The sequence below is a fragment of the Gymnodraco acuticeps genome, unplaced genomic scaffold, assembly GCF_902827175.1.
Source record: "Gymnodraco acuticeps unplaced genomic scaffold, fGymAcu1.1, whole genome shotgun sequence".
Taxonomy (NCBI): Eukaryota; Metazoa; Chordata; class Actinopteri; order Perciformes; family Bathydraconidae; genus Gymnodraco; species Gymnodraco acuticeps.
This window is the reverse complement of record NW_022989899.1, coordinates 2,879,422-2,906,837: the sequence shown is the minus strand read 5'-3', so window position 1 is coordinate 2,906,837 and position 27,416 is coordinate 2,879,422. Positions and strand designations below refer to the sequence as shown.

Below are 27,416 nucleotides of genomic sequence, written 5' to 3'. Positions count from 1 at the left end.
ACAAAAAGGCGTTATTCTTGAAAGGGTCAAGTGTCTAAACAGAAAAAAACTACAGACAAGACGATGGAGATTTCATTATCTAGTTTCAAAGAAACCATAAATCACCAGACAAGAAGTGCATAAGTCCATACAATATGTCCTCTGGACATTCCATTTATAAGGAATGGGAACTGCATTGCATTTTGGGGTGGCCGTCTTGGAGGATAGTGTCCAAGCAAAGGCAGGAGCAATCAATATGATGTATCTTTCAGCTTTCACCAGAAATCTTTCAGCTGTTTTGCATCCAAAAGGAATATTGCACGAAAGGTAAATTCCCCAATGTTCTTTTACTAAATGTAAGTTAATTAAAAACATTTGTACTTATTAATTAAGAGAATGCACCAATCTCTTTTACTGATGTCAGCACCTATCTGTTGCTTTGAGTTAGTGCCTACACCTGACGGCAATTTGTATACCATGTAAAATCTAGAAAACTTGGGGTGCAGCAACAACAGATCTATAGGCCCAATGACAACGATGCAATCATGCGGACAGAAGTAAGATAAAGTAGCTAATGTTATGCTAACTGAATACGAACAAAAGGTTGGATTATTATGGATAATTAATCAACCTGTATATTTATGTTTACTGCAATATTTCATGTTTTAAATCCAATTCCTTGTGTAGTGGTTTGTGTTGCTGTAGTTCAGTAATCCTTAACAGTCAGCAGATGGCTTCCAACCAACCCATGTGCTGTCCCCTGATGATGTTCGCCATCATAACTCTGTTGGAAAATAATAAAATCTAATGCCACAGTTATTTTTTTATGTTTTGTTTGTCAGTAATGGGATTGGCTGTTACAGCCAACAACGCAGCAGTGCCTGACCATGTTTCAGAGGTTTTAAGTGAACACGATACGCTAGTTCCCTTGCTGTACAGGTTCAATCAACAGGTGTGTTGCTATCTTCCAAATATGTCCGGCTTTCTGTTAATGATGTCACGTTCCCATTCCCTATACCCGCGGCTCTCGAGCCGCATGCGGCTCTTTGCCTAGTTTCATGCGGCTCTTCAGTTCATATCGAATTGTATGTGTGAGTTTGGGGGAGAGACACTGACTCTGTCCTGACTAGTGTTGCACGGTGTAACGATACTTGAAAGGTATACCGCGATACTCTGCCGTTAAAAACGTTACGATTCCTCTGTTTCATTAGTATCGGTACTTTAAGAATGACGGGGGAAAGTACTCCGGTGAGAAAGCGCCGTTTTAATAAGAGCCGTGTGTGTTCAGCGCTCTGCTTCCACTCCCTGCACTGCAGCAGTGCCTGCAGTCCCGCCCCTCTCAAGCACGTTCTAAGTCCCTCCCCTCTCAAGCACGCTCTAAGTGCCTCCCCTCTCTTGTGCACGCGCTAGCTGCAAGAGCATTTGAGAAAACGAGAAGCATGGTTGCAAGTGGGAGTGCAACTGCCGCTGCGCCTTGGCTTGTTGACAAAAAAGACGCCAGAAGCGAAATGTGGAAGTATTTAGGGAAACCTATCGTTGATTAAACACTATCCAGTGTTTCCCCTACCATTGTCTTGGAGGGGCGCTGCGCCCCGCCAACGGAGCCCCGCGCCCCCCCCTGAAATTCAAGGTGTTTAAATATATATGTAGCACCAAATTGCAAATAATCTATGACTACTGTCACTTTTCACATTGAACATGTGCTCTTTTATTAAATAAACTAAACGCTTTCATTTCAAGTTGTGGGTTTAGTGTTTTTGACCCTAAGAAACACTGATGCATTAATCAATAACAATAATCCACAGCTCCTCTCTCTGCTCCAGAGGATTTCAAAAAAAAATATCCCAATGCCACAAAAATGCATCAGTGACGTGGCTGAAATCTTGTCTCCAGAAAACAAAAAACTGAAACAAGCGGTATCAGTGACTGTGTGTTTGATGTGGCTCTTTGCAGTAACAGAGACAAAATGTGGCTCTTAACCTCTGACTGGTTGGCCAGCCCTGCTCTATACAATCCGTTTTTCTGATGCATAAACCTTTCTTTTTATTCAAAGATCAAGCAATAATTAAAATATGAAACCATAGCTGGTAACATGAATATAAACAAAATATATGCTAACCATGTGCACATTTTAAACACACAAAGTGGCTTTAACACAACATCCCACTTCAAAATCAAAAAAGTAAATGTAAGGGTTTGAAAAATAAATAAAAACAATATGGGAACACAACAACAATCCTCTTTGGGATTCCCCCCCTTTGAGGAATGTGTTGAAAATATAACAGGAGACAAATGAGAGGAGGCAGTGTGCTGCAGCGTAGTAGACAGTTGCATTATTCCAAAAGAGCCAAGGAGGGAATAAGGAAAACTCACCATGGAGTTTTAATGGAAAAACATCCCGCCCCAAAGAGGTAGGGTCTTCATGTGAGGGGGGTGGGGGAGGGTGAAGGGGGCGGGTGGATATAGACATAGACGGAAAAACCATTATTAAACTAGCACACTTGAGCAAACACACTTTTCACATTACATACTTTTTGACATGTCTGTTTAAGTGCACAACACATATGAGGCAGGAAACAGAATGTCTGTGCGCTAAGATGGATTTGAAAACCTGCGGGGATGACTTGATGATTCATCTGCTCAAGCTGCTCCGTAAAGTGTGATACCATATATTTGGCAGATGCAGCATGTCCACAGACTTTGTTTTTGTCTTTCTCTTCAGACATCTGTCATGTTTCATTTCTCCCTTTACTTCAAAAGGGGTTCGGTACATGTGCGGAAACATGTAGGTCTGAATCTAACGATGGGAAACTGTGTTTGAGATTAAGAAGTGTTTTCCCGATGTGTATAAAAACTGGAGACACGGATAAAACCAACAGCACTCGTTGTTTACATGCAACTTTTTTTCGTATATTCATAGTTGTGTATTGTCTTTTGAATGTGCGTGTGGGCAAATGTGTTATGTTAACACAGTGTGTGTGTTTGTGTCATCCAGAGTGTAGTGTCTTTGCAACAGTGCATGTTTCTGATGTTTACAAGACATTAGGAGTGGGAGTGTGTTCCTGTGTTTATTCTGCATTTCCAGAGATAGTGACAGAGCTCCGTAAACAGTTTACAGTAAATAAGCTTTTTCCCTACAGCAATAAAGGTCTGATGAGACTGAACTATGTCCCCGCCAGCCAACGTACCCAGTCATGAAAAAAAACAAGAATCCCTGGCCAACCAAAGCACTCTGCAGCACTTCTTTATTTTATCGCTGCATCCGTCCGGGCCCTCCCAATGATAGCACACAGTCTTCAATTAGTCTTGGTACATGGATGTGTAGAAAAATGTTCCGGTGGGAGAAAGGAAGCAACGATTTGCCTTGGAATTTATTATTCCTTGGATGCAATTTGAGAAATGACCATGCTGGTTGATGTAATGGTGAACTGCCACTTATCACAAAGTTAGCGTCTACCCTCTGCTGAGCCTATCGAACCTGCTGAGCCCCCCACTCAGCCTCCAGCTGGGTAAATGGATGGACTCCAATGGGAGAGTGATGGACGAATGGGGTGAAATCTCATTGGGGGTAGCAAAGGCCAAGTAGGCTTTGGGGTTTACAAGATGGCACTTACATTTCTCCCCATTACTCTCTTGGAAGTTACTGTTTGTGAAATACACTGTTGGTGGCTTACACATTGATGGGAGTTAATGGCAGTAGAAGTTAAAGAACAACTGTCCAGTTAAAAACAATACTGAGAACATTCTTACAAAGTCCCTTCACGTTGATCCTTTTAAGTAAGGGTTCACTGTGGCCACATATACACGCGTACGTAAAGGCTATTAATAAAAGGTTTATAACCATAGTTGCTTACCAGTAATTGAACATATTTGAGTAACTTGTGTACTATCATTTGGAGACAATTGGGGGAAAAAAGCCCAAAAAATAGTCTTGTAAGAATTAGTACGTATAATAAAGTACAGTATCCTCAAAGATAACACTTTACAGTCCCTCATTTGACTTCAGCTGGCGACCTTCGTTGCATGTTATCTTTTTTGTTCTCTACCTACATTTCCTGTCTGTCTCTACTGTCTATTGAAAGGCAAACATGTCCCAAAAATATTTACAAAACGAAAAATATAAATGTGTGTCACAGATGTATGTGACGACTGAGCCTATACTGTAGATGTGCAATAAGGTTTGGTGTACATTCTGAAGTGACTACTTTGGATTGCATTCCGTGTGGCTGAGGTCATCCATTATTGAGCGTGGGAGTGAATGTTTATCACACCTTATGAGCTGGATTAAATGTGTGAATGTGGTTGTGTTAAAGTGTAAATGTTGGTTTGTGTAATGTAATATAGCTTTAGTATTTAAAATAAAAATGTGCACACTGCTTAAAAAAAAGGTAATTTTGAGAAAAACATTTTGGAGCTTGCAGTTATGACCTTAGCAAAGATAAAGGATGGCATGTTTTGTGACGTAATGCCCAAGCCAGCCGTTTTGGTGAAGAAAAGTCCCAGGTCAGTGGCATGCTTGGAAACACAAGTAAAACATGGGTCAGTTGAGTAAAAGCAGAGCAGGGATGCAAGTGGGAGTGTTACAGAGATGAGGCAGGAGTGGAAAAGAGCTGAGCCTTATCGACCTACGAGGGTGACGACCCCACTCCCGGAGAATAATCGTTTTCACATGCATCTCTTAACCTTTTGGCTTTAATAGCAGCTCCGCCTGGGTCATTAAAACGGGAGGGAGGTAAGGTGATTTGTGCAAATGGTTTAGTCTTGCTGCCATGTGATGTCGCACACTGCATCTTTAAAGCCCATCCGGCCTGAGCGAGGCTCTGTACAACAATGGCTCTAGCACTGGGCTGGACGTATTAGAGTAATCTGAAGGCACATCTGCACCAGGTCACAGGGTCTCATTAATTCTCTCTTCTCTGTTGTCCTTATTGTTACCTTGCCTGCACTCTATTTGCATTTGTCATCAGCGGGATTTGGTCGAGGGTGGTGTTTTGTTTTGCGTGCGACAATCTTTCTATTTGGATTTTCATTCGTTGGCATTAAAGTGTGTAGATGGGATAAGTGTGCAATCGGTTGTCTGCTTGTAAATTTAAAATGTGTCACTCGGATGTTCTGGGTTAAACCCTCACACAACTCTGGTCTTTTTTTTCTCTTAATCTTTTGACAGAGTCTACAGTGACAGTTCGCCCAAAAGAGTATTTTGACTTTTTCTTTATAGAGATTTCATTCATTTCGGGCCAACTTTCTACCAAATGTCAGGAAACCAGACACTGACAACCCTCTCCTTGTTCGGGACTCTTAGAAGAGTTTGAGGACTAGCAGAAGCTTGGCTGTGCTCCTCCACTCCATGACCTGCCCTTTTGGAGGGGGGTTATCAGGCGGATGCTAAGCTACATCCGAATGTACCTCCCTTTAACAGGAGGACAACACCAAAATGTGAAACAAGAGGGAAGGAGGCTTGAAAGCTTCCTTTATAACACAAAATGTCGGCCTGCCAACAGTGGTGGAAGACGCACTCAGATGTTATGCCTAAGAGGGCTCTGTTATGATCACTTTCAGGTTCATATTTATATTTTGTGTATCTACTGTGACATGTCTCCATGCTTTAATGTTCAAAAAGCTGCAGCACCTCTTTTCACCCTCTGTCTGAAACCAGAGCCCAGTCTTCTCTGATTGGTTAGCTGGCCGGCTCTGTTGTGATTGGTCAACAGCTTAGAGATGTCCCACCCCGTAGCCTATCTCGTAGAATGTGTTAGAGCGCTAGCCAATAGAAGCACGAGTGTTACATAATGATGTCACTATGTAACGGAAGTAAACTAAATAGTCCAATGGAGGCGTTTCAGGCATTGATGAATGCATAATGATTATTGATCAATATGATTATTGATCAATATGATTATTGATGCAATGATATGTTCCTCACAGCTGGTAAAGTGGTTGACCTCATTTGAAATACAGCTGTTTGATATTTTTACATACTATATGCATATATATCTTTGTTTGTTAAACACATCTGAATGTGTCAAACTAAAGTTGTCAAATAAATGTAGTGGAGCAAAAAGTACAGAAGCATACTGTATGTGTACCTCAAAATTGTTATCAAGTACAACACTTGATTAAATGTACATGATTAAATGTCACGACTGGCTGTTGCATTGCCTTCTTGGTAGAGCTGTTGGCAGGTACTGGGGTTGGGTCAACGCTGAGGAGGAAAGCGGTTCGAATCATGGCTGCTGTCACTTTACTCATGTCATCCCTTCTATCTTCCCATTTCAAATATATATCTCTAATAAAGGCTAAAAATTGCCCAAAAAACTAAAACAAAATGCAAGGCAACTACAGAATGTGCACATTGGTAGACATTCTAGAGTCCATGAAGGTATCCATCATTAAATGAGCCTGGTCACACCAAGGGTGAAAAAGCTTCATCAAAGTGTCTATTTGTGCATGTGTCTGTGTGTTTGTGTCACGGCAGAGTGCACACAAAGACAGCCTAGTAGGGAATGTAGGTTAAGCAGCTGGTGTGTTCCTCTGCAGCCCTGCCAACAGTGATCTGCCCATACAGGTGTAAATACAGCTGCCACACACACACACACACACACACACACACACACACACACACACACACACACACACACACACACACACACACACACACACACACACACACACACACACACACACACACACACACACACACACACACACACACACACACACACACACACACACACACACACACACACACACACACACACACACACACACACACACACACACACACACACACACACACACACACACACACACACACACACACACACACACACACACACACACACACACACACACACACACACACAAAGATAGAGAGGACTGGCTGCACAGACAGACAGATGGTGCCTGGCACTCCTGTGCAAGACAAGTATAGCGTGAAAGCATATGATATCAGCCCCCACTCTAGGGGCCAGACATGTTGCTCCACTCAGTGTGTGTGTGTGTGTGTGTGTGTGTGTGTGTGTGTGTGTGTGTGTGTGTGTGTGTGTTTGGGGTACTGGTGCAGCCGTGTGTATGCAGGAGCAGGCCGCACAGCTGCATGTCCTGATGCATTAATACTGACACCTCCTCCGGCCTGGATGGAGGTAAGAAGATAATGGGGGTCCCATTTCAAATATTGCCATTATGTCTTTTGATTGTACCTGTCAAATGTTCTGTTTGCGTGAAAAGTTAGTTGAAGAGCCGCCTTATTGCACACAGTGGGTGTTTCTCAATGTCGAGTATGCTTGCTTGGTAGCACATGTCTTCCGAGCGTCTTGCTTCAGAAGCGAGGCAAGAATCCTTCCTGGCATTCGGAAAACGAAGAGTGGAACAGGCGAGCAAGTGTGCAGGTGTGCTTCATATGAGAGGCCCCGCCTTACATTTTCCACCACAGATTTGGGGAAATTGGTCCGTGCGCAAAGCATTGTGGGGATTTTAAGACCGCGGAGTCTACACATGTGCAGACTCGAAATCTCTCGCTACGAAGTACTCCGGCCTCGGTAGAATTCCAATTATGCTGGACATTGGAACAGTCCTTCGGCGGCACTCGATGACGTAGTATGCTTGAAATAGTGGCTCTGGAGCAGCTTTACTCGACATTGAGAAACACCCAGTGACATGCCTCCTCATTAACATTACTTCCCACACTGAAATCTATTACTACCAAGTCCCACATTCAAAGTCCTACTGCCCGAAATATTCACGAGAGTAAAAAATGTGTTTTAAAATGTGTGTTGAACATTTCCCCCAACAATTGCACTATTTCCTGCCACCATACTTGTAACACAAAGTATTGAAAAGTATAAAGAAATGATAGTCAGCATTAAATATCTGGTAAGATTCTTTCGGCTTGATGAGATTGTTTTTGATTTGAAACGTTCCTGATTACATTTTATTTAGGCAAAGGATTTGGTTATATATATTTTAATAAAATTAAGAACAAAAATAAAGACGTATATCTAAACACACATATTGCATCTAGTATCGTAAGGTTTAAAATAATATACTGCGGTATATTTCAAAGGTATGACCATGACACACTTGTGGAATTTGGAAAGAGCAACACCAGACAAAGAAGCAATTTGCAGCAGGGAAATAAATAAAAATGAATACATAAATAAATGTAGTTATTACTGCTTACACAGAAAGTTAGAGGCATAATAATGGACAAATAACTCATTTAAACATCCATCGGCCAGTGAAAAATGAATACAAAATAATAGAGTGATTAGGATAGAGGCAAAAATAAATAAGAGAAATGAGTGTCAAGTGAATGTAAAAATAGAAATAGGACTACAGCAAGTACAGGCATAATAACAATTGAATATAAACATTATTACAGATGACATAAAGATGAAAATAAACATCTAAAAAAAAAAGTTTGACTTAGAATAGCAACAAATAACTTTAAAATGAACACAAACAACACAAAAGCTCTCATTGAAAGTGAATTTGATTAGACTCAGAGAACCCTGCATTGCATGACGTTAAACATTACAATGCCAAAACCAAATGCAAACCACCAGTGTCAGGACATCATAATAAATATTTCAAAGCGGGACACCGAAAGCAATAATACGTGTTGCAAACCGAACGCACTTTGCAAGTCATCTTAATGTTTTGAAAGAAAGGCTTAATGTCGGTCACTTCCACCGCAGGATCACGTCTCTTAAGCTCACTTATCAAATATCACACGAGAAATAAATCCATCACTGTCTGTTCACATCATTATAGCATTTCATATTCAAACACGGCATGAAAATTACATTTAAATAAAAATATTGAAATCCGCCCATATTTGTGGAGCCACCTGTACTGTATGTAAATGCACTTAGAAAAGGCCTGTTGTTGCTCATGGTCTTAAAACTACATTATTTCAATGCATGGCGACGATCCAGCTCTAAAAGAAGAAGAACAAATAACGAGGACGAAGGTACTTTTCATTTGTTCTTATAATACTGGAAGCTAGCAGGGTTAAACTGCATCTGGCGTATCTTGAATATTATTTTAAATTATTGTAAGGGTTTTTATTTCTATTCTCGTTATGAATTATGTGTTTTATCTGCTTTCCAAACAGCCCTCAGACTAAGTTCGCATGTCTGTTCTGCTTCATTAGCCTATGCAAAAAAGTGGTGGCCTGAGACAAGAAATCCATGAGCATCGGATGGATGCGAGAGAAAAAGCTCCGGCCTTTGTTGACACAATTCAGTGTTTTTACAGTGTGATTGATAGAAAAAGACAGCAGATCAAAGGACTGAAGTTAAGGATGAAATACAGTGTGATTTCAATGTTCTTCAACGGCAGCCAAACTGTAAATGAATTTGATAGGCTGCCAATAACACCTTTACACTCGATCGTTACCATTTAAAGGATTCATTTGTATACTGAGTGCATTGCACCTGGGAGACTTTTACAAAAGAGAGTTTTTATTTAAAACAAGTACAATGACAAAAAGTACAATAAGTCTAATTTAATCATTTATACCTGTATATTTAAACATTTTATTTATTAATTTTCCCTTTTTTTATTCTTCACATTTAATTTACTTCACATTTGACTATTTATTTATTTGCTCTTGTATTCTTTGACATTGTTATTTTTACAATTTGTGTTCTATTGTTTTCATCCAAATGTCCTTTCTATGTATAATGTGGATGTGCAATATCAATGTAATATCCATCCGATGTACTATGTGGATACAGCTGAATGAAAATGGAAATAAAAGTAGGCCAAAGTGTGAATATGTTTGTTTACTTTGAAATTGTTATTATATTGTTTATTTCTTTCGATGTATAAACTCTGAAATACTTATTTATAAGTTATTAAAAAAAGAAAGTGCCATGATTTGGCAATAATAGTTCAACTCCTTAAAGGTGGGGTAGGTCATTTTGGAGAAACCATCTTGTTACTTTAGCCGGGCCGGCTAAAGTGATTGGTGGTGCTTTTTACAGAACTACGGCTTCCACAGATGACGTTTTTTATGGATTTTTTGTCAAAGCACTTCAGATATTCATTGCTATCGGATGTTAAGAGCATTCCATGGAATATAACAAAAAGTGTATCTCGAGCCGGTTTCTCAAACTTACCTACCCCACCTTTAACTTTGATTTGTTGTGCATGTTAAAATATGTATTTTGTTAAATCTAAATGTATTTTCAAACAAAATATATAAAGAATCCCAAAATGTTACCTACTAGAAGTCATTCAACAGTCTATAACCCTGAATGATGTTGTATGTAGATGTATTGACGTTTCTTCAACAACTCCTGCTGTTACATACTATCAACAACCTAACAACAGCTAAATAAAACTACAACACATCCAAATAAAAATAGTGTAAATCATTTCCTGCATTCCAAGGCAAGATGTTTGCATATTATTTGATTGTCTTGAACTCAAATATTTGTCGTATTTATTCTTGACGGATGAATAATGTCTGTGGCTCTTTAGTTATACAGACTATGATCCACCAATGATCTGGAAGCTACCAGTCATGTCATAACTCATGTAACTAGCGTATAAAGAGATTACGAATGATTGACAAGTAAGGGATAATGTGTTGCGATCCGATCATTGCTATGAAACCAACCCTGATATGATGAATCCTTGCTTACAGCTATATTACAGTGGGTTACAATCGTTTAAGTGTGTTTGGATGGCTTATAAATGCACAATATGGGGTTCAAGTGAAGGGCTAAGATGTGCATGAGTGTGCTTCCTACCCGGAGCGCTTGGTGATGGTGCCCAGGGTCATGGGCTGTTTGATCTGAGCCAGAGGCAGCACCACGGTGAGGCTCGGCAGCGGGGCCAGCCGCGGGTTCCCCATGTTGTTGTTGGTGAAGTTGTTGTATGAATCCTGGCTGCTCAGCTTGGCTGGAAACACACAGATATACATTATTACAAGTGTGAAAAACATTGGATTTTCTCCAGGTCGGGAAAGCTTTTTAATAGATTTGAAAGGAAATATTTCAATCGAGAGCCTTCCAAATAGTTGTACTGAGAATCATACTGTGTGGTATCTGGTCAAACCTTTCACACGTGATAATATGTTTTGGTGAAAAGTGGTTCCTTGTTTATCGTTACAGATGAATCCTAAGTTCTAAGTTTGAGTTGTATTAAAAATTCCCTCATTCACTTTTATCCAGTGGAAGATTGTGGCTCAGTGGATAGTGTGATGGACTTTGAATCAGGGGATAGCAAGTTCGAGTCCTGCAGTCAGCATGTCGTTGTGTCCCTGGGCAAGACACTTCACCCCAAACTGCTCCTGTGGGGATTGTCCACAGTACTGAATGTATGTAAGTCGCTTTGGATAAAAGCGTCTAACAAATGACATGTAATAAAAATCCATCGCTCACTTTGAATTGCAGATGACCTTGTTTATAGGGCTGCACACATTTTCAACATTTGATCAAAATCGCAATATCCACATTTCTTGGTTAAGGAAAAATATGTGAAAATATAATTCTGAATGAAGCAGAAAAGTCAAACGATATCAAACGATACTTTGTAAAACTTTTTAAAAATACTTAATAATAGCTTATCTTTTGGTACAACACTTTAAAAAAAAAGATTACACAAATATAATTTAAACATATTTTCCAAAGATAGTGTTAGTATGTTTTTAAAATGATAATTCGGGCCCGGTGACAGCTCAGTGGTTAGAGTTAGTGGCCCCAATGCGGTGTCTGTTGCTAAGATGAACCCACGGATACCATCCCCTCTATCTACAAAAAAAAAAAAATGTATATATATAGTTACCTTGAATATATCGAATGATATTGCAATTGCAGTCAAAATACTCGCAATCGCGTTGTTTACAAAACTGAAACACCTACTGTTACATAAAAAAATCTTGTTTGAATATACTGAGCACTCTTATATTGAAGCTTTTTGCTTAAACTCTCTCTCTATTACACACACACACACACACACACAACCCCAGGTTCAAGGCCTCCTGTGGAATGATTGGAAATAACCAGCTCAAGATGCTACATTACAAAGGCTGTAGCTCGGCTTTTAGTGCCTGGCAGTCTGTTAATCAAGGCCAATCAACACACACACACACACACACACACACACACACACACACACACACACACACACACACACACACACACACACACACACACACACACACACACACACACACACACACACACACACACACACACACACACACACACACACACACACACACACACACACACACACACACACACACACACACACACACACACACACACACACACACACACACACACACACACACACACACACACACACACACACACACACACACACACACACACACACACACACACACACACACACACACACACACACACACACACACACACACACACACACACACACACACACACACAAGCTAAACATAATCAGACCATGTCGAAGGTCTAATGAATGTAACCAGGTATACCAGGAGAGAGGCTGCTAGCTTGTGACACTCACTATTTAACCAAACACATACTGTTAGCCTCCATCTTACTGGGTAACACTCTTTTCACATAATCTCTGGTACGAAAAGTATGTCATGCAATTGTGTGCATGTAAAATAAACACATGATTTGTTTTTTATTTCATATAAAAAAGCCAAAGCATATATTTAATTGTGTAAGATAGCATGTGGCAAGTTATTTTTCTATTGTACAATAACCAATATTATTTTATAAATCCATTAAAAGAGTTCTAAAGCAGTCGAATTAAGAAGTATATTACTGTGGGCAAAATCCTGGTCACATCTGAATTGTAGCCAGGTTTTATGACAAATTATTAAGTTGAAATATGGTTCATATTTTTGAATGGAACTTCTTTCTGAAAACAATCCCTTTAAAAAATGAGTTTCTCATGTTGCTGTTATTTATATACATAATTTCTATAAGCTCAGTTCCATTTACCTCCATTGTAAAGGGATACAGGCAAACATCTCTAAAGCTTATTTCTAAACCTTGAGAACAAAAAAACTGCATGGCAACATACCACCAGGGCCAAGTACAACACTATGGGTTTGTATTGTCACGTTGGTACAATGGGAAAAGAAACAGTCACATAGAAACAGTAAGAAAGGAACATTACACTATAGGGGGGAAATAAATGTGGATAATAAAACAAATATGCCCCCACTGTTGATTCAATGTGCAGCCCGGGTAAAAAAAGAAATCCAAGTTCAAGTGCTTTCAAAAGAAATAAAGAGCAAACCACAATACGCCCTCTGAATGTGTTCCTTGTTCCATTTGTTGCCTTAATAGATGAGTGACAGCCACGCAACATAAAGGAATGAGAAGGAGGAAGGGGGGACGCGAAGACAAAGAAAACAAGGCGGACATCAAAGGTTACAATAAAGGTAGAGGAGGAGAGTGCCTCGTCATTATTTGGAAAGGAGCGATCAAGAGGAGGCTGAATGCGAGCGGAAAGGGACTGCTGAGTGTTTTGGACCAATCTTTTAGATCATTAACGTGTAGCTCTGAGATTCATTAGTCCTGCCAAACCTCCGCGTTGTGGGCCTCTAATTAGGGCCGTCCTTCAGACCTCCGCTGGCCCACAATGCCGCATGACCTTCAGAGGCAGAGAGGAGACCATTACACAAACGTGTCCTTCATTTCCTTCTGCTCCTCTATTGGTAAGACTAGCAGACGTCTGTACCGGGACCGATCCTGAAAGTCCTCCAGATTTAAAAAGCTACACCCCGAGAGCTTGGGCAGCCACCTTTTGTGTTGAGGGGAGGGGGGGGGCAAATCAGTACAGGAAGCAGCCTGAATAGCCATAATGGTGCTTCAGCAAATAAGGGAGTGGAGGGTTGGGATTTGGGGGTGGGGGTGTTGACGAATTTAGCATCGTCATTCAAAAAAGGACTTTAGCTTCACTGCTTTATACGCGGTAATCCCCCACCCTTAAAAAATAAGCCTCACTGTGGGTTCTAGAACAGATGCGGGAGTTGATGATCATGCCGTGCTGTCACTCAAGGCCAAGTGCTCCTCAACTGTCATAACCCCCCCAGTGAAGACGACTTAATGTGGAACGTGTTGGAGATCACGGACGGCCAGAAGATGATACATAGGAAGACAGCTTGGATGTCTGAGAGACAGGCAGCAGTGAAGTGTGTGTGTCTGTGTATGTGGTGGCTTGTAGACAAAATGAGTAAAGGTATTGCTAACAAATGATAAAGGGAGTGTTTACCTCTACTAATGTCAAGGATTGGGATTGGAAATCATGTCCATCATTTTAGAAAGATTAAAACAAATATCTGAATGAAGACTACATGTGCTTTTTGTAAATGTGTATTTACATTATTGCTTTTTATTAAATTAAAAAAAGAAATTATTCGAAAATGCTGTTTCATTCTTTTATTTTGACCTTTCTTGTTTAGATTGTTTTAGTTTGTGCTATATTAATGAATGTGCCTTGCCTTACATACTTTTACACTTAGAAATAGTTTAAGGATTTTTAAATTAAGTTGTGATAAAATCATTCTGAAATGTAAGGAATGTCTGCCAAGTGTATCACCAGTCTATATTTGGCCTGTACCATAATTACTACCTGTGCCTATCAATGATACTGCATTACTGCAGAAATGACTTTACCTTGTTCCACAACAATACAATAATAATAATAATAATAATAATAATAATAATAATAATAATAATAATAATAATAATAATAATAATAATAATAATAATAATAATAATAATAATAATAATAATAATAATACATGAGACTTGTATAGCGCTTTTCAGGAAACTCAAAGACGCTTATGGTATAGAAATCCTCTTTTTCAAATGCCTGTTGAAATGTAACTGTACAGATTTGTTCTATGTTCTAAGCCAGTGCTAAGGCATTAGTTTCAATAAATTAAAACAAGTAAGAAGTAAGTCAGAAAGGAAAAGGGCTGACCAAGGATACTTCAAAGAGAGAGAGGTAGACAGATGAAAAGAGTCCGTCAGACAGACAGATAGCCCTCGACGGAGGCCATGATTTGATTAATGACCGGGGCGTGATGTGCCCAAGCACTGATACATGACATTCCCATGGAAAAAAGATCCATCAATGCAAATCCAGCTCCGTCGTGTCGTCCGGAGAAAAACTCTGACCCTGCCAAAAAGTCACACTGTCACCTGACCCTCGTCTCCTTTTAATCCAACCATCCATCCAGCTCCCCTCCATCCATCCATCCCTGTCTCAACAGCATTTGCATTCTCTCCTCGCATTAAGCCTCTCACTCTAACCTTCGCACTCTTTCCCTCTTCTCAGCCAGTCCCTGACACGCTATCTCATGTTTCTCTCCCCTCTTTTAATACCCAATTTGCATCCAATACAAGCAGTAGGCGAGGAGCCAAGAAAGAGGAGCCAACGTGCAAAAGAACAAGCTCTGAAGACTGTGTGTATCCACGGACACTTTGTCTTATTTGAATTGTTCTGCCAGAAGAGAATATTTCAGTCAAGGGAAAAGAAAACTCAAGCAGGTCAGAAGAGGATTTGGGTTAAGAGGCAGAGTACGGAAGAGAACAAAAAAACCATGAAGTCTCAGCAAGGGAATACTTTTGATGGTTTTCACTAGACTTTATGCTTTTGGACAGTTGATATATTTCGGTTACTTCCAGGCCAACAAGATGAAACCACTCTTTGCATGCAAAAGGCAACCGTTGTGTAGTGTGTAATAACAACTTTACACCAGTTGGTTAATTTGTTCAACAGAATTGGACTCTTGTCAGAGAATAATATCTCTGCTACAGCTTTTAGATCAGGAATCTTAGCCAGACCGTCATTACAAGTATAGCAATTATTTCATGTATAGCAATTATGTTATATTAAAATATGGGCTGTTTGGCGCAACCTCTAATACTCCCTACCTAAAATAAGGGTTGGCTCTCTTTCCTCAATACTTAGGATATACTGACCAATATATGTCTGTGGCAGAGGTCGCGTTAACCGAATATTTTTCGCCTATGACGGATTTTATTTGAACAATGACGGAAAACCCTGAAAGCCGTCCGTCATTTTGACAGATTAGAACAAACTCAGAACAGCGCCAAAGTTTCCCCGCAGCGAGGCTCCGGTGTTATGCCGTGTTATGCATGCCCCCCCCGTTGACAGTTCACAAGCGTGCTCCTAATCAGTATTCATTGGAAAAATCGCAATGGACACTTATGTTTGAATTCCAAAATACATTTTCATTTAAAAAGATAAAAGAAGTCAGAAAAGTGATTATTCTTTGATCAGGTATTTCCAACAATTCCTTGATTTGAATCAGGGCAAGATAGTTACTAACCCTAAACACTAATGGCTCCCAATGGAGTGGCCAATGGTGTGTGAATGTTAGGCTCCAGAGCAGATGACCTTGTATGGCAGACGCTGCCTCTGCCGGCTTGTACTGTATATGTAAAAGCACTTTGAGAGGTCGCCAAGAAGTGCTATATAAATGCAGTCCACTTACCATTTAACATATTGTTTTAATAGGATAAAACATATTGTTTTTACATTGGTAATAAAACACAAGTACTATATATGCACCAACATTTTAAGTTGTTACCACCTTAAATAAGTGCAGTTCTATTAACATTGGCCTATATCAGCAACAATGTGTCAGTCTTTGTTCACTGAGGGCCACATACCGAAAATCATATGAAGGGCTGGGACACTCACTAGAGGTGAGGTATATTGCCTCATAAGTTAAGTTATAAGTTAGCAAAATCAATCAAATGTAGGTAAATGATGCTTGAATATGCTTTAAGAAAAATAACAGCCTACATAACAGCTTCTATAGGGTTTCATTTATTTTTGTTACAAAAACGGTTTGCTGCTCATTCCTTAAAACAGAAGCCTGAGATCGCTTATAACAAAGGGGAAATAGGAAGGGATATTTCAAGCTGGTTATGCAAATCAGTTATTTGGCTAGGATTTGTAAGAAAATGTTTTCAACTTGAATTGACTGAATTTATTTGAAAAGTGGGCTTTTTAACACATGAATACTACTGAGTAATATATGTTTACATATATATTTAAGAAGTACAATAAAGGAATAGCACAAGCTTCAGGAGTGGGCCATTGTCCATTATACTTTTTGAAATTGCTGAGGGCCAATTCAAAATAGACAATGGGCCTCAGTTGGCCCCCGGGCCCTAGTTTCGACACCCCTGGTCTATACCCACATTCCACCATTCATACCTTGATAGTCCTAAAGGAGGGAGGGATTAAAGCAGGGGATTGAAAAAAGAGGGGTTGGACTCTTGTTGTGCCGAAGAAGAAAGCGGTTCTACTATCCCCAAAGTATTATTATTAAAACACTAACTTCCACAGGGGAGGAAAGAGGGAGACAGAGATGAATGCAGGGAGGGCTAAAAAAAGGTCGAACATAAAGGGGGAAGGAAAAAAAGAAGAAGGAGCTGGGATCCCCACTGGACAGAGTAAAAACAAATTAAAAGAGCCCTTATAAAACACAGATGCTGCAAAGAAAATAAACTTCACAGGATTTACTGTTTTGCAAAGGAATCGGAACACGGGTGGAAAAGCCATCATGTCATCTTCTTTTCCCTTGTCTCTCAGGTAACCTCACGGCGGAGGGATCTATCTTCTTCTCAGTTTTGCCTTTCCCGCCTGCCTGTCTTTTCTCTCTGCACGGCGACGACATTGCTTGTTTACTATTTGCAGTCGAAGCTAAGAGTGAGGGTCAGGCTGGCCTGTGTGAAAATGGCTTCCTGCCCAGTCCTCCGCTCCCAAACGGCAAGCTAACGTTTTTCTTTTATATTTTCATTGACATTTCTCACGTCAGGGAGCTAATAAAAAACCAATCACTCAGCGGACAAAATGAAAACAATTTCAAGACATGATCTTTGTTGGTATTCCTTCATAATATCTGAAATATGAAAAAGGAAAGAAGGGGCTATGAGAGCAGTTTGTGTTGTAATAAGGAGGAAGATGAGTGAGTGAGCAGTGAGGAAAAACAACTCATATACACTACATCCAAAAACACTGATTCACACTTCCTACACACAGCCCATCCTAATCATAAGAAAACAAGTCAGTGAATGGAACACGCGCTAACTTAGAAACACACACAAACAGCACCCTGAAATCAGATATCTAAGTTTACAGCATGTCTGTATTTATCCGGCTTCATCAGACATGACTGAGTAACCAGCAAGAGGAGCTGGAGGGGGGTCAGACATCTCCACTGGATCAGATGACATCCACAACCCAACATTATGTGTGTGTGTGTGTGTGTGTGCGTGTATCATCTGATTTGTGTCAAGGAGCTAGTAGCTCACAGTATAGAGGGATGTTGGGAAAGCAGGAGGTGTATGTGTGCATTTTGGCAAGAGGGAGTGCAAATACACACACACACACACACTTACAAACCAAAGGAGAGTAAATAGGAGAGGCAGAGACAGTTTGAGAACGAAAGAGTTCATTACATGGTTCCTGTTTTTCTCTTTTTTTCAAAATGTCAATGTAAAAAAAACTAAAAAACAAAACAAAAACTACAATGTGAGACATGGGACACTTTAATATTTTAAAGATATTTAGATTTGTGATCAAAGAAGATCATCTCTGATCATTAAGTGTTTTTCAATGAGTTAATACTATAAAAACTATACTATTTGTTCTCCCTTCTAACTCGTTTAACTTACGGTAATTGTGAGAAAAGGCAAAAAGAAATGTGTTTTTCTCCTAATGTAAGTGATAATGGAAATGTTGAAACGCCCATTATGTTAGCGCATGTGATCGATTGAAACATCTTCTTGATTTTATAAAAAGTGAAAATAACTTGTTTCAAGCTGTTCAATGTACATATATGTTTGAATACTATTTTTAAAAGTATTTCAATATTCTACAAACAGCATTAACTTAATCAATACACACTGCTTGCTGTCCATACTGTAGAAATATGGTATATTCATTGCGCCAGTATTCTACATTGTGTTGTATAAACTGCACTTTTATGAATATTTTAGATGATAAACTTAATTTTGCCGTTTAGGTATCAGAACTTTGTAGAATGTTGCTTACGTTTATTTTTGATTGGATTTGGCAGGACTTAAAAGGAGATAAAGGAGTCCAGTGACAATCATCAACCAGACAAGGTTAAACAAACAAAAAATCATAATTGACATCTTCAGCACAAGGAATTTATTGCATATTGCTTGTATAAAATATGTTTTGCAAAACAGACAATTTTGGTATTTCTATTTGTTTTAACTCAATCAAAATGACCTTTGGTATTATACAGTATATGATAAACACATATGGGCAAAATAATTCAACATTTCCTACATAAACATTCTATGTTATAGGTGATTATACTGCAGCCGATGCAGAGTTCACTTTTGTTGTTGTTGTTGTTGTTGTTGTTGTTGTTGTAATGAATAGTGATTGACACTGCAGCTGTGACAGTAGCTCTGTTTGAATAACGGGTAAAAAACAAGATATGATATCAATTTAGGGTTTTGGCAGTCTAAATGAATGGCGTGTAATGTGAATATAATAGGTTTACTTTCAAGCTGGAATATTACTAGTGAGTTGTCTATATGGATTACTATATTTACTTTTACAATATAACATATACCATTAACCATTCCCTTGCACTTTTCATTTTAATTTCCTCTTTCCATATTGCATTGCTGGAGGAACTTAACATTTGTATTGCCAAAACTATGCTGAACCTATTGTGGATATGACAAATAAAGCCTTTGAATTTGTAATCAATTAATTAATTAACAAATGATTTCCGTTATAGTTGAGAACATCTTGAATTTCTATCAACAATATGTTGTTTTATTTGACCCAAGTCAAATAACTGTATTTATGAATGATATATTGTACACTTACAAAGGATGGTGTTATTAACAACCTGTTATGCATTGGTGTAAAACCAACACTTTTACTGGCTTTAAGCTTCAGAAACACAGATCAACTCAAATAAGAGAGAAAACAAACCCATTATCCTCGCACTGCAGCGGAACAAAGGTGGGATGTCAAATCTATTGGTCCTGCGACATTGAAAGGCTTTGGCTTTCTCAGAGCGTGAACTATTCACATGGTAGGCAATAAGCTGGAAGCCACAAGTGCCTTCTGTGTCTAATTGCAAGCCTGCTTTATTATTTCTTTTATCGCAATTTTGCAAATCAAATAATGATGAGTGCAGTGGCGGGCACCCAGTGATAAGAGAGCTTAGTGGTTGTAGAGATTCAGTTATTAGGGTTTGTACAAAAAGGACAGAGGTCTTTGGCGGGGCCCCGAAAGCGGGCCAAGATACATATTCCTCGCACTGTGTATTTTTGGTCGCTTTAAAAGCCCCAAAAGTACAGGGGAGGGCTAATTTTCAGAGTAAACAGCTTGTTCGATTGCAGTGTGGTTTTGCGCTGAGCTCTCCGTTTATTGACTCAAGCCGAGCGGGGCTCTGGCCGACCGCAGGGGAGAAGAAGCCTGCCGGTGGAGCCTGCAACAAACACAAGTCTCTTACCTTTGATGGCACACACACTGTAACAAACACGGTTAAATCAAATGTATACTCAGTATACTGAGTAATGTACAAAGTCCTAATCCTCTTGACGATATGGCAGGTTGAGGGGGAAAATGCTTTTAAAAGAACATCTGCTCCTTTTAGAAAAGCTATTCGTAATTGTGTGTTTCCTCTGTAAATTATTAAGATATATAAAGTGTGGTGCAAATGTGATTCTGGATTTTATGCGTCACAAATATTTATAATACAAGGGTAATAAACTACTGAGAAAAAATAACAATTTTTTCATAAGAAATTATAAAGATCTAATTAAAATCATTCCTCTATGGCCTTCTTAAGAAAACAACCAAAAGAGGCAAGTAAATGCAAACAAGACAAATTCAGGTAAGGTTTTTTTTATATTTATATGTTTCGACTGCCTCTTTAAAAGAGAAAAAACAAGTTTTAAAGAACGGCTGTAAGTTCTTTTGGTTGAAGGAAGGGACCATTCATTAAAAAAGCCAGAGAAATTGCTCCGCTCCTCTACTGCTGTTAGATTTGTATCAAAGCAAAACCCTTGCAACACAACTCAAACTTTTCAAGTCTTTTCCTGTCTGCGCTGCTCCTCCCTCTGCAAACCGCTGAATCCTGACCTCACAGCGCCACTCGGAGGACAACTCCGGTACTAAAACACAGGGATACCACCAAGCTTTAATGTCTATCATTTGGGGTAATTATACCAAAGTGTACCATTAACTAGTATTCCTACATCCTGATTTTTACTAATAAATTCCATTAGATTATAACATACTTTTGTTATGGCGCGTACAAAACATGACATGTTATTTATCTGATAAATGTATCTAAAGCGACGTACTTATGACTATGGAAGCAATTTGGGGGTTAAGTATCTTGCCCAGGACAATTTGAAATTTGACTGCTGGGGGTGGGAATCGAACCAATGACCCTCTGATTGGTTTATGCCTATTTACCCCCTGTGTCATGGTCACCCCAAGAACTTAGTAATGATACTCACCACTATTTTTGTTGTCATGGTTACACGCGGTGATTGGTAAACTAGCTCGGCAGTTGATTGCATGAGGATTTATGGGTAACAACATGTTGTGTTATTTAAAAAAAAGTCTGTTAAACAAGCAGATTTATTTTTGCTAGAATCATATTGGATTAATGATAATGTCTTCTGTATTTTCACTCATTTAAATGTATAGATTACGACTTTATTACTCGATAATTTTGCTTTTGTGCCTACTCCTATGTTTGGTTAGGGGTTGCATCAGTTATAGGCATGCAGACGTTAAGGATATTTGACTTAGTTAAAAGTAGAAATACTACAGTGTAAAAATACTAAATGATTGGCATCAAAATATACTTAAAGTATCAAACGTAAAGGTACTTATTGTGCATAATGTCCTAATTTAGAATAATCTGTTTTAATTTACTGGATAATTGTTATTAATGCATTAAGGGGTTCATCGCTGCTGGTAAAGATGGAGCTAATTCAATTAATTTATATACTGCTGCTCGATATCTTCACCAATAATAATATATCATAGTTTCTGTATGAGTTTGTGTATAATTTGTATTAGATTATAATATGAATATGTAAAGTAACTAGAAACGAATTTTCCAAAATGTACAGTAAGTATGAAGTAGCACAAAATGAAAATACTTAAGGAAAGTACAAGTACCCCAAATCCGTACTTAAGCACAGTAAATGTACTTTGATACAGAACACCACTGCAGGCATGGTAAGTGCTCACCATGTTGTGGCTATCTAGGCAAGGCTAGGGATGCTATAACAATACAATGGGGATGTAGAAGGCGGAATAGGGTGTTTAAAAGAAAGTGCAGAAAATTAAATACATTAAATATGACCAACATGTGGGCCTGTGGTGACTTTACGAACGCCGGTTAGCTCAGTCTGGACGCTGATCCAAGACAGCTCATCATGATGACATGATGAAATCTGGACAAGTCATCTATCTCACTGTTTCATACTGCTACACGTTTTTGAAATGAGCATGCTAACTTGCTCTGTTAAACCCATCTCCTATCTGTGTGAAACCGAGATTTCAACATACTCCACTGTACTGTATTCAACTTACTAGAGTATACTGTAAAAACAGGGTCGCACCAAGGTCATGTACTAAAGTGTCACACACCGGCAGTTATTAGGTCATGTTTCCTCGGCATCGACCTCAGTGAAGAGTTGGTGTTTTTCACCAAGGGCCGATGACTGACGGGGGGGAGGAGGGAGGCGAGATAACACCAAAGTCCAAACCCAAATAAGCAAGCCGTCAGCCTCTAATAGCAGAAAGGAAGTGTCCCTTTATCAACAAGTGAATTAACTGTTTCCCGTCACACCTTGTTTTTTGCCGCCCCTGTTCTCTCTGAACCAGCGCCAAAGCCCAGATGGCTCAGTGATCGGACCACCAGGGCTTCTGCGGGGTGAGGAAACAAATCTGTTGCTCTGACTAATAGCCTCGCAATGATGTGTTGGACCGGAGTTGTGTGTAAACACGTTAAAAAAACATGTATTTCATCCTGGATGTAGACCTCTAAGTGGCAGATGAAAGCCTCATCTCAATCTACTTTACAATAGAGAGAAGTCTTTCATAAAGAATTATGAACACAGATCAGACAAAGAACCATGAAAGGATTATAGCGATGAGATGACTGTACAGCAGCAATCCACATACGTTTAATTCATTTGTCAATTCATGTTTTTTACTGTAAATAATTATACAATAAACACTTTCTTTGAAGAGGGAGACAGAGGGGATAACAAGCGGCAAATGGTCCGATGGTGGATATCGAACCCGGGTCCTCCTCATGGGGACCAAGACAAGTAGATGGGCTGCCAGTTCTATCAATCTATACAGCTAGCGCAAAAATAAGTTCTTAAATTGAAAAATAATGCATTATACTGATAAAAAGCATCTCTCAAACTCATCCAATGGCTCATAATAATATGATAATAGATTAATAGGCAGTGTTTGGAGATTTTACTTTTCACAATCGTGAAATTCAGGGATTTGACTTGTAATATTTCTCCTTTTGATTAAGTAAAGGATCTGAGTACTTCTTCCACCTCTGTATATAGCAGAACGCTGTGGTTGGATCCGAAAACATTTTAATAATACAACTGTACAGTGGCTACCATATGCCGGGCTCGGCCTCAATAACCTCTGCCCTTTGTAGAGGAACTGCACTTACTAATCAAGACTTGTGTGTGCCGGGCCACAGACCAGCCGCGCTTTACAACGTGGAACTGTCACAATATAAGTCATCACTTTGAATCACAAAACACTGATCACAAAAGATCAAAATAACCTTTGAAAAAGAAGAGATGGGGGTGGAAATTGAACTGTACACAGGGACGTAAATAGCCATCCTAGATGTTCACAGTGACAAGAAGACGGCAATTGCAGCCTCTATTTTTAGGCTCGCCGGTGGCCTGGGCTGGCAGCTTTGGGGAGGATGTGTACTTTTCTTCAGTTCCTTTCCAAAAATCAACGCTGTCCTCACTGGCGACAATCACAGAGCAGCTGTTGTGGCTAGGTGGCCTGGCCCGGCGTGCCTCACCCTGTTGCTCTCTGCCAGCTTTTGAAAAGTGCATTCAATGCCCAAAACTCACACCCGGGCCACAAAAATAGACAGAAAAGCGTGTGTGACCTAATGTGTTGTCATCCGGTGAAATTTCCGCAAATTATGGAGGTTTTATCAACGCTGGTGGCAGCGGTAGTGATTGAGGGGGGGCTGGTTTCTAAATGTACATAAGGCAGGATGCTTCGGAGCCAATTTGTTTAAAATGACAGACACACAGAGACCTACACGACCTTGCACCAGACATATGTGACTGGTGAACTGATAATGACCTGTGATTTGTGATCTTGGTTTGCACCATGTAAATATATGCTTGCTTCTGAGGGTGAGGATCAACTTGTATTGGTGCAACAGCTTGGGTGAAAAGTGTAATTAAACATTGACTAAATTCTCTACGAAGCCCCCCCAAAAATAAGTCACAGTCTCCACACGCAGGCAATTCTAAGTTACGAAATAATGGAAGGTAAATGTCACATATAACATTTAAAAAGTGATAGAAACTTCATGAAGTCCACTAAATGGTATCTCACTCACTGGCCCCATTCCAAACCGACCCCTACACCCTACCACTCTGTGACATAGGGAACTCCATCTGTGGTCACACTGAGCTGAATGAGGGTCCTTCTTTAAGGTGTAGGATGTAAATACAGCAGCAAGCTTCGAGACAAACTCTCTCTCCGGCATAAACTGTCATAACCAAAAATCTTTAGTGGCTTTTTTTGCAAACCTTTTCTTGCTTTAAATCGGAGGATTATTAGCTGCTTTAGTAACCGTACCTGTATATAAAACTTTACAATGAAATGAATACGTCTACCATTTTTTAGACTAGACATGGGTGTATATGATTCTCAGTAAAATAATTAAAATACAATGTAAGATTCAAGTTGTACTAGTACATTTTTGCGAGGAACTATTTGTTAGTTCTGGACCCATGCAGACTCGCTTTTGGAGGGTTTAATACATCCCGATCCCCACTAGTTGGTTTGAAACTAAATGTGGCGGACCCTCATAGCGAAGTGTAGATGGTAGGGAAAGGGTGTTAGGGTTCGATTGGAATCAACCCAAAGAGTCTCTCCTCTTCTCAGGTCATTGATTTTCTGGAGAGCTAATCTAGGCCTACCTGCCAACTTGTGGTTAGATATGGAATATCTGGTCTCATTTGAGAAAAAGAAATGGCAGTAAACTGACAGCTTTATCAAAGGTAGAGCAGGCAACTACATGTCTACAGTGTCATCAGTCATGACGGATACTAACAGCGTTGCACCTGGTCAGGTAAGGCAGATGGTAAGAATCGATGTAGATTTGGTGTTGGAAGATTTCATAATTTTGAATCCCTGCTGGTTTGGAACGGCACGGAATTTGCGGACCCGCCGAGCAAACGTGCACAAATTAAATTAGAAAGGAGGCGGGTGTAGGGGCTAGTTTGGAATTGTTGAAAGTAGTCTTTTTTATTAGGTTAGCTAGTGTCTATATGGTACAGATTAGAACCTTGTTAAAACTTCCTGTGGACTATCTAATACACTTAGATATAAAAGTTATGTTTTAATGTTCTGGAGTCAAGCAAATATTAGTATTCTTTCATTTTTTCCATTTAAAAAAAGATTAGTTGTGTACATAGTTTATCTTCTTCAAATGTACAAACACACACACACGCTTGTGCACACACTCAGTAAGGTATCACTTGGAGGACTAATTGTTGACAGTTGGCCCTAATGCTTTTCTTTGAAACACAAGTGTGATTTACGAGCATGGTCCCGAGACCCCGGCTTTCAGTGCTGCTTCTACTACAAACCTATCTTTCTCCCCCTCCGTCTGTCGCTCTTCCTCCTCCGTTCCCCCTGTACCATCTCTCCTTCACTTTTCTCAAATCGTACCTCATTACTTTGCTCCCTCACTTTCACCTCATACCCCACTTTGATGTTTCTGTCTCTCATCGCAGCAGAGCGGTGACTCTCCAAAGTAAGACATCCTTTTAATGTTTGATGGCCTATTTTTCACAGTGTGAAGGAATGTGTGTGTCTGTGTGTATGTGTATGTGTATGTGTGTGTGTGTATATTTGAGTCTAGAGGTTACAAAGGAGTCTAGGTCCAGACAAGGAAGACAGGACGGAGAAAGAAGGCAAGGGCGTCATTTTTCAACCAAGAGTACAAAAATTGCAATATTTATATATTTTGTCATATTGGTAAATGTTAATATAAAAGAAAACAGATGATGATCCCTCTGGATGTTTCAATACATAGATGCAAATGTATTAATTGTAATTAGACCTTGAGTTTGCAACAGCACATTTGCCTACTACAACTACAGATATAGAGTGGTGCAGGAATGAGTACTATAACGTGCAAATGGGTCAGCTTTTTATCACTTACAGTTTCCCCATCCTGAATTGTGTTTCATGTTAACAACATGAAACACAATGAGACTACTAAACGTCATCAGGCCAATCACAAGTCTACCTTTAGCTTAGACGTGCTGAAGATTTTTCATGTAGTTTGTTTATAGTTACTCCTGGCGGTTGTATTCACACTTGAACTATCATGAAGTTATTTTAGTATGTCAATATGATAATATGAGATTATCCTGCCAAACTAAATGTGTTATTATCATACACGTGTCTGCCAAAGATCTTTATTTTCTGCTATACTCCTTAATCCAATGGAGAAATCTATTTTCTTTTAGTTGCGGGAGCCCTTGTGATGCTAACTTCTGGGTCTGCCTACAAAAATATGTCACCATTGCACCACTCTGTCACCGATTATCGAAAAATGCCATTCCCTCTTAAAATGCTACAGTTTTTTTAAGGCTAACTTTTTCCACCCCTTTAAGCTAAAAGCATCCCTGGCAGTTTACTAAGAAGAAAATGCTTCCATACACTAGGCTACTCATTTTGTTTCTTCAAAGCCATGCGTTTTACAATGACAATAAATGAACCTTAAACCTTGTTACATGATTTCCAATGACCAAACTGTCAATTCCCAGTCATCTGGTTCGCTGAAGTGTTTATCAAGGTCTTGACATCACCCTGACACATTAGTTCAAGCTCAGGGGTGTTCTTGGAAATAAGTGACTTATGAGAACTGTTTTATTTCATACTAAGTAACACCTATGACAAAGTGTGTGTTTTTCAGAGTTTATCAATGTCAAATAGGGACACAGCCAGTGGGAGCAGCCATCCGTGTTGTTTGACAAACAAGGTGAACAAGGTTTTGGCAGACAGATCAGAATCCCAAGAATAGAGGTACTCGGTGACCACTCACTGGAAAACACACACACAACTGGAGTCAGTGCCTGGACCTGTCGTTAGATTAGAAAAGTTGT

General features: G+C 39.5%; 1 protein-coding gene across 8 annotated transcripts in view; it reads right to left on the bottom strand.

The window, feature by feature from the left end:
* Positions 1–27,416, bottom strand: part of bcas3 (BCAS3 microtubule associated cell migration factor) — a 327,795-nt gene that overhangs the window by 215,652 nt on the left and 84,727 nt on the right. For all 8 annotated transcript variants that reach the window (XM_034205807.1, XM_034205814.1, XM_034205822.1 and 5 more), the window contains exon 16: positions 10,740–10,890. In XM_034205807.1, coding sequence (XP_034061698.1) covers positions 10,740–10,890 — 151 coding nt within the window. The remainder of the gene's footprint in view (positions 1–10,739; positions 10,891–27,416) is intronic.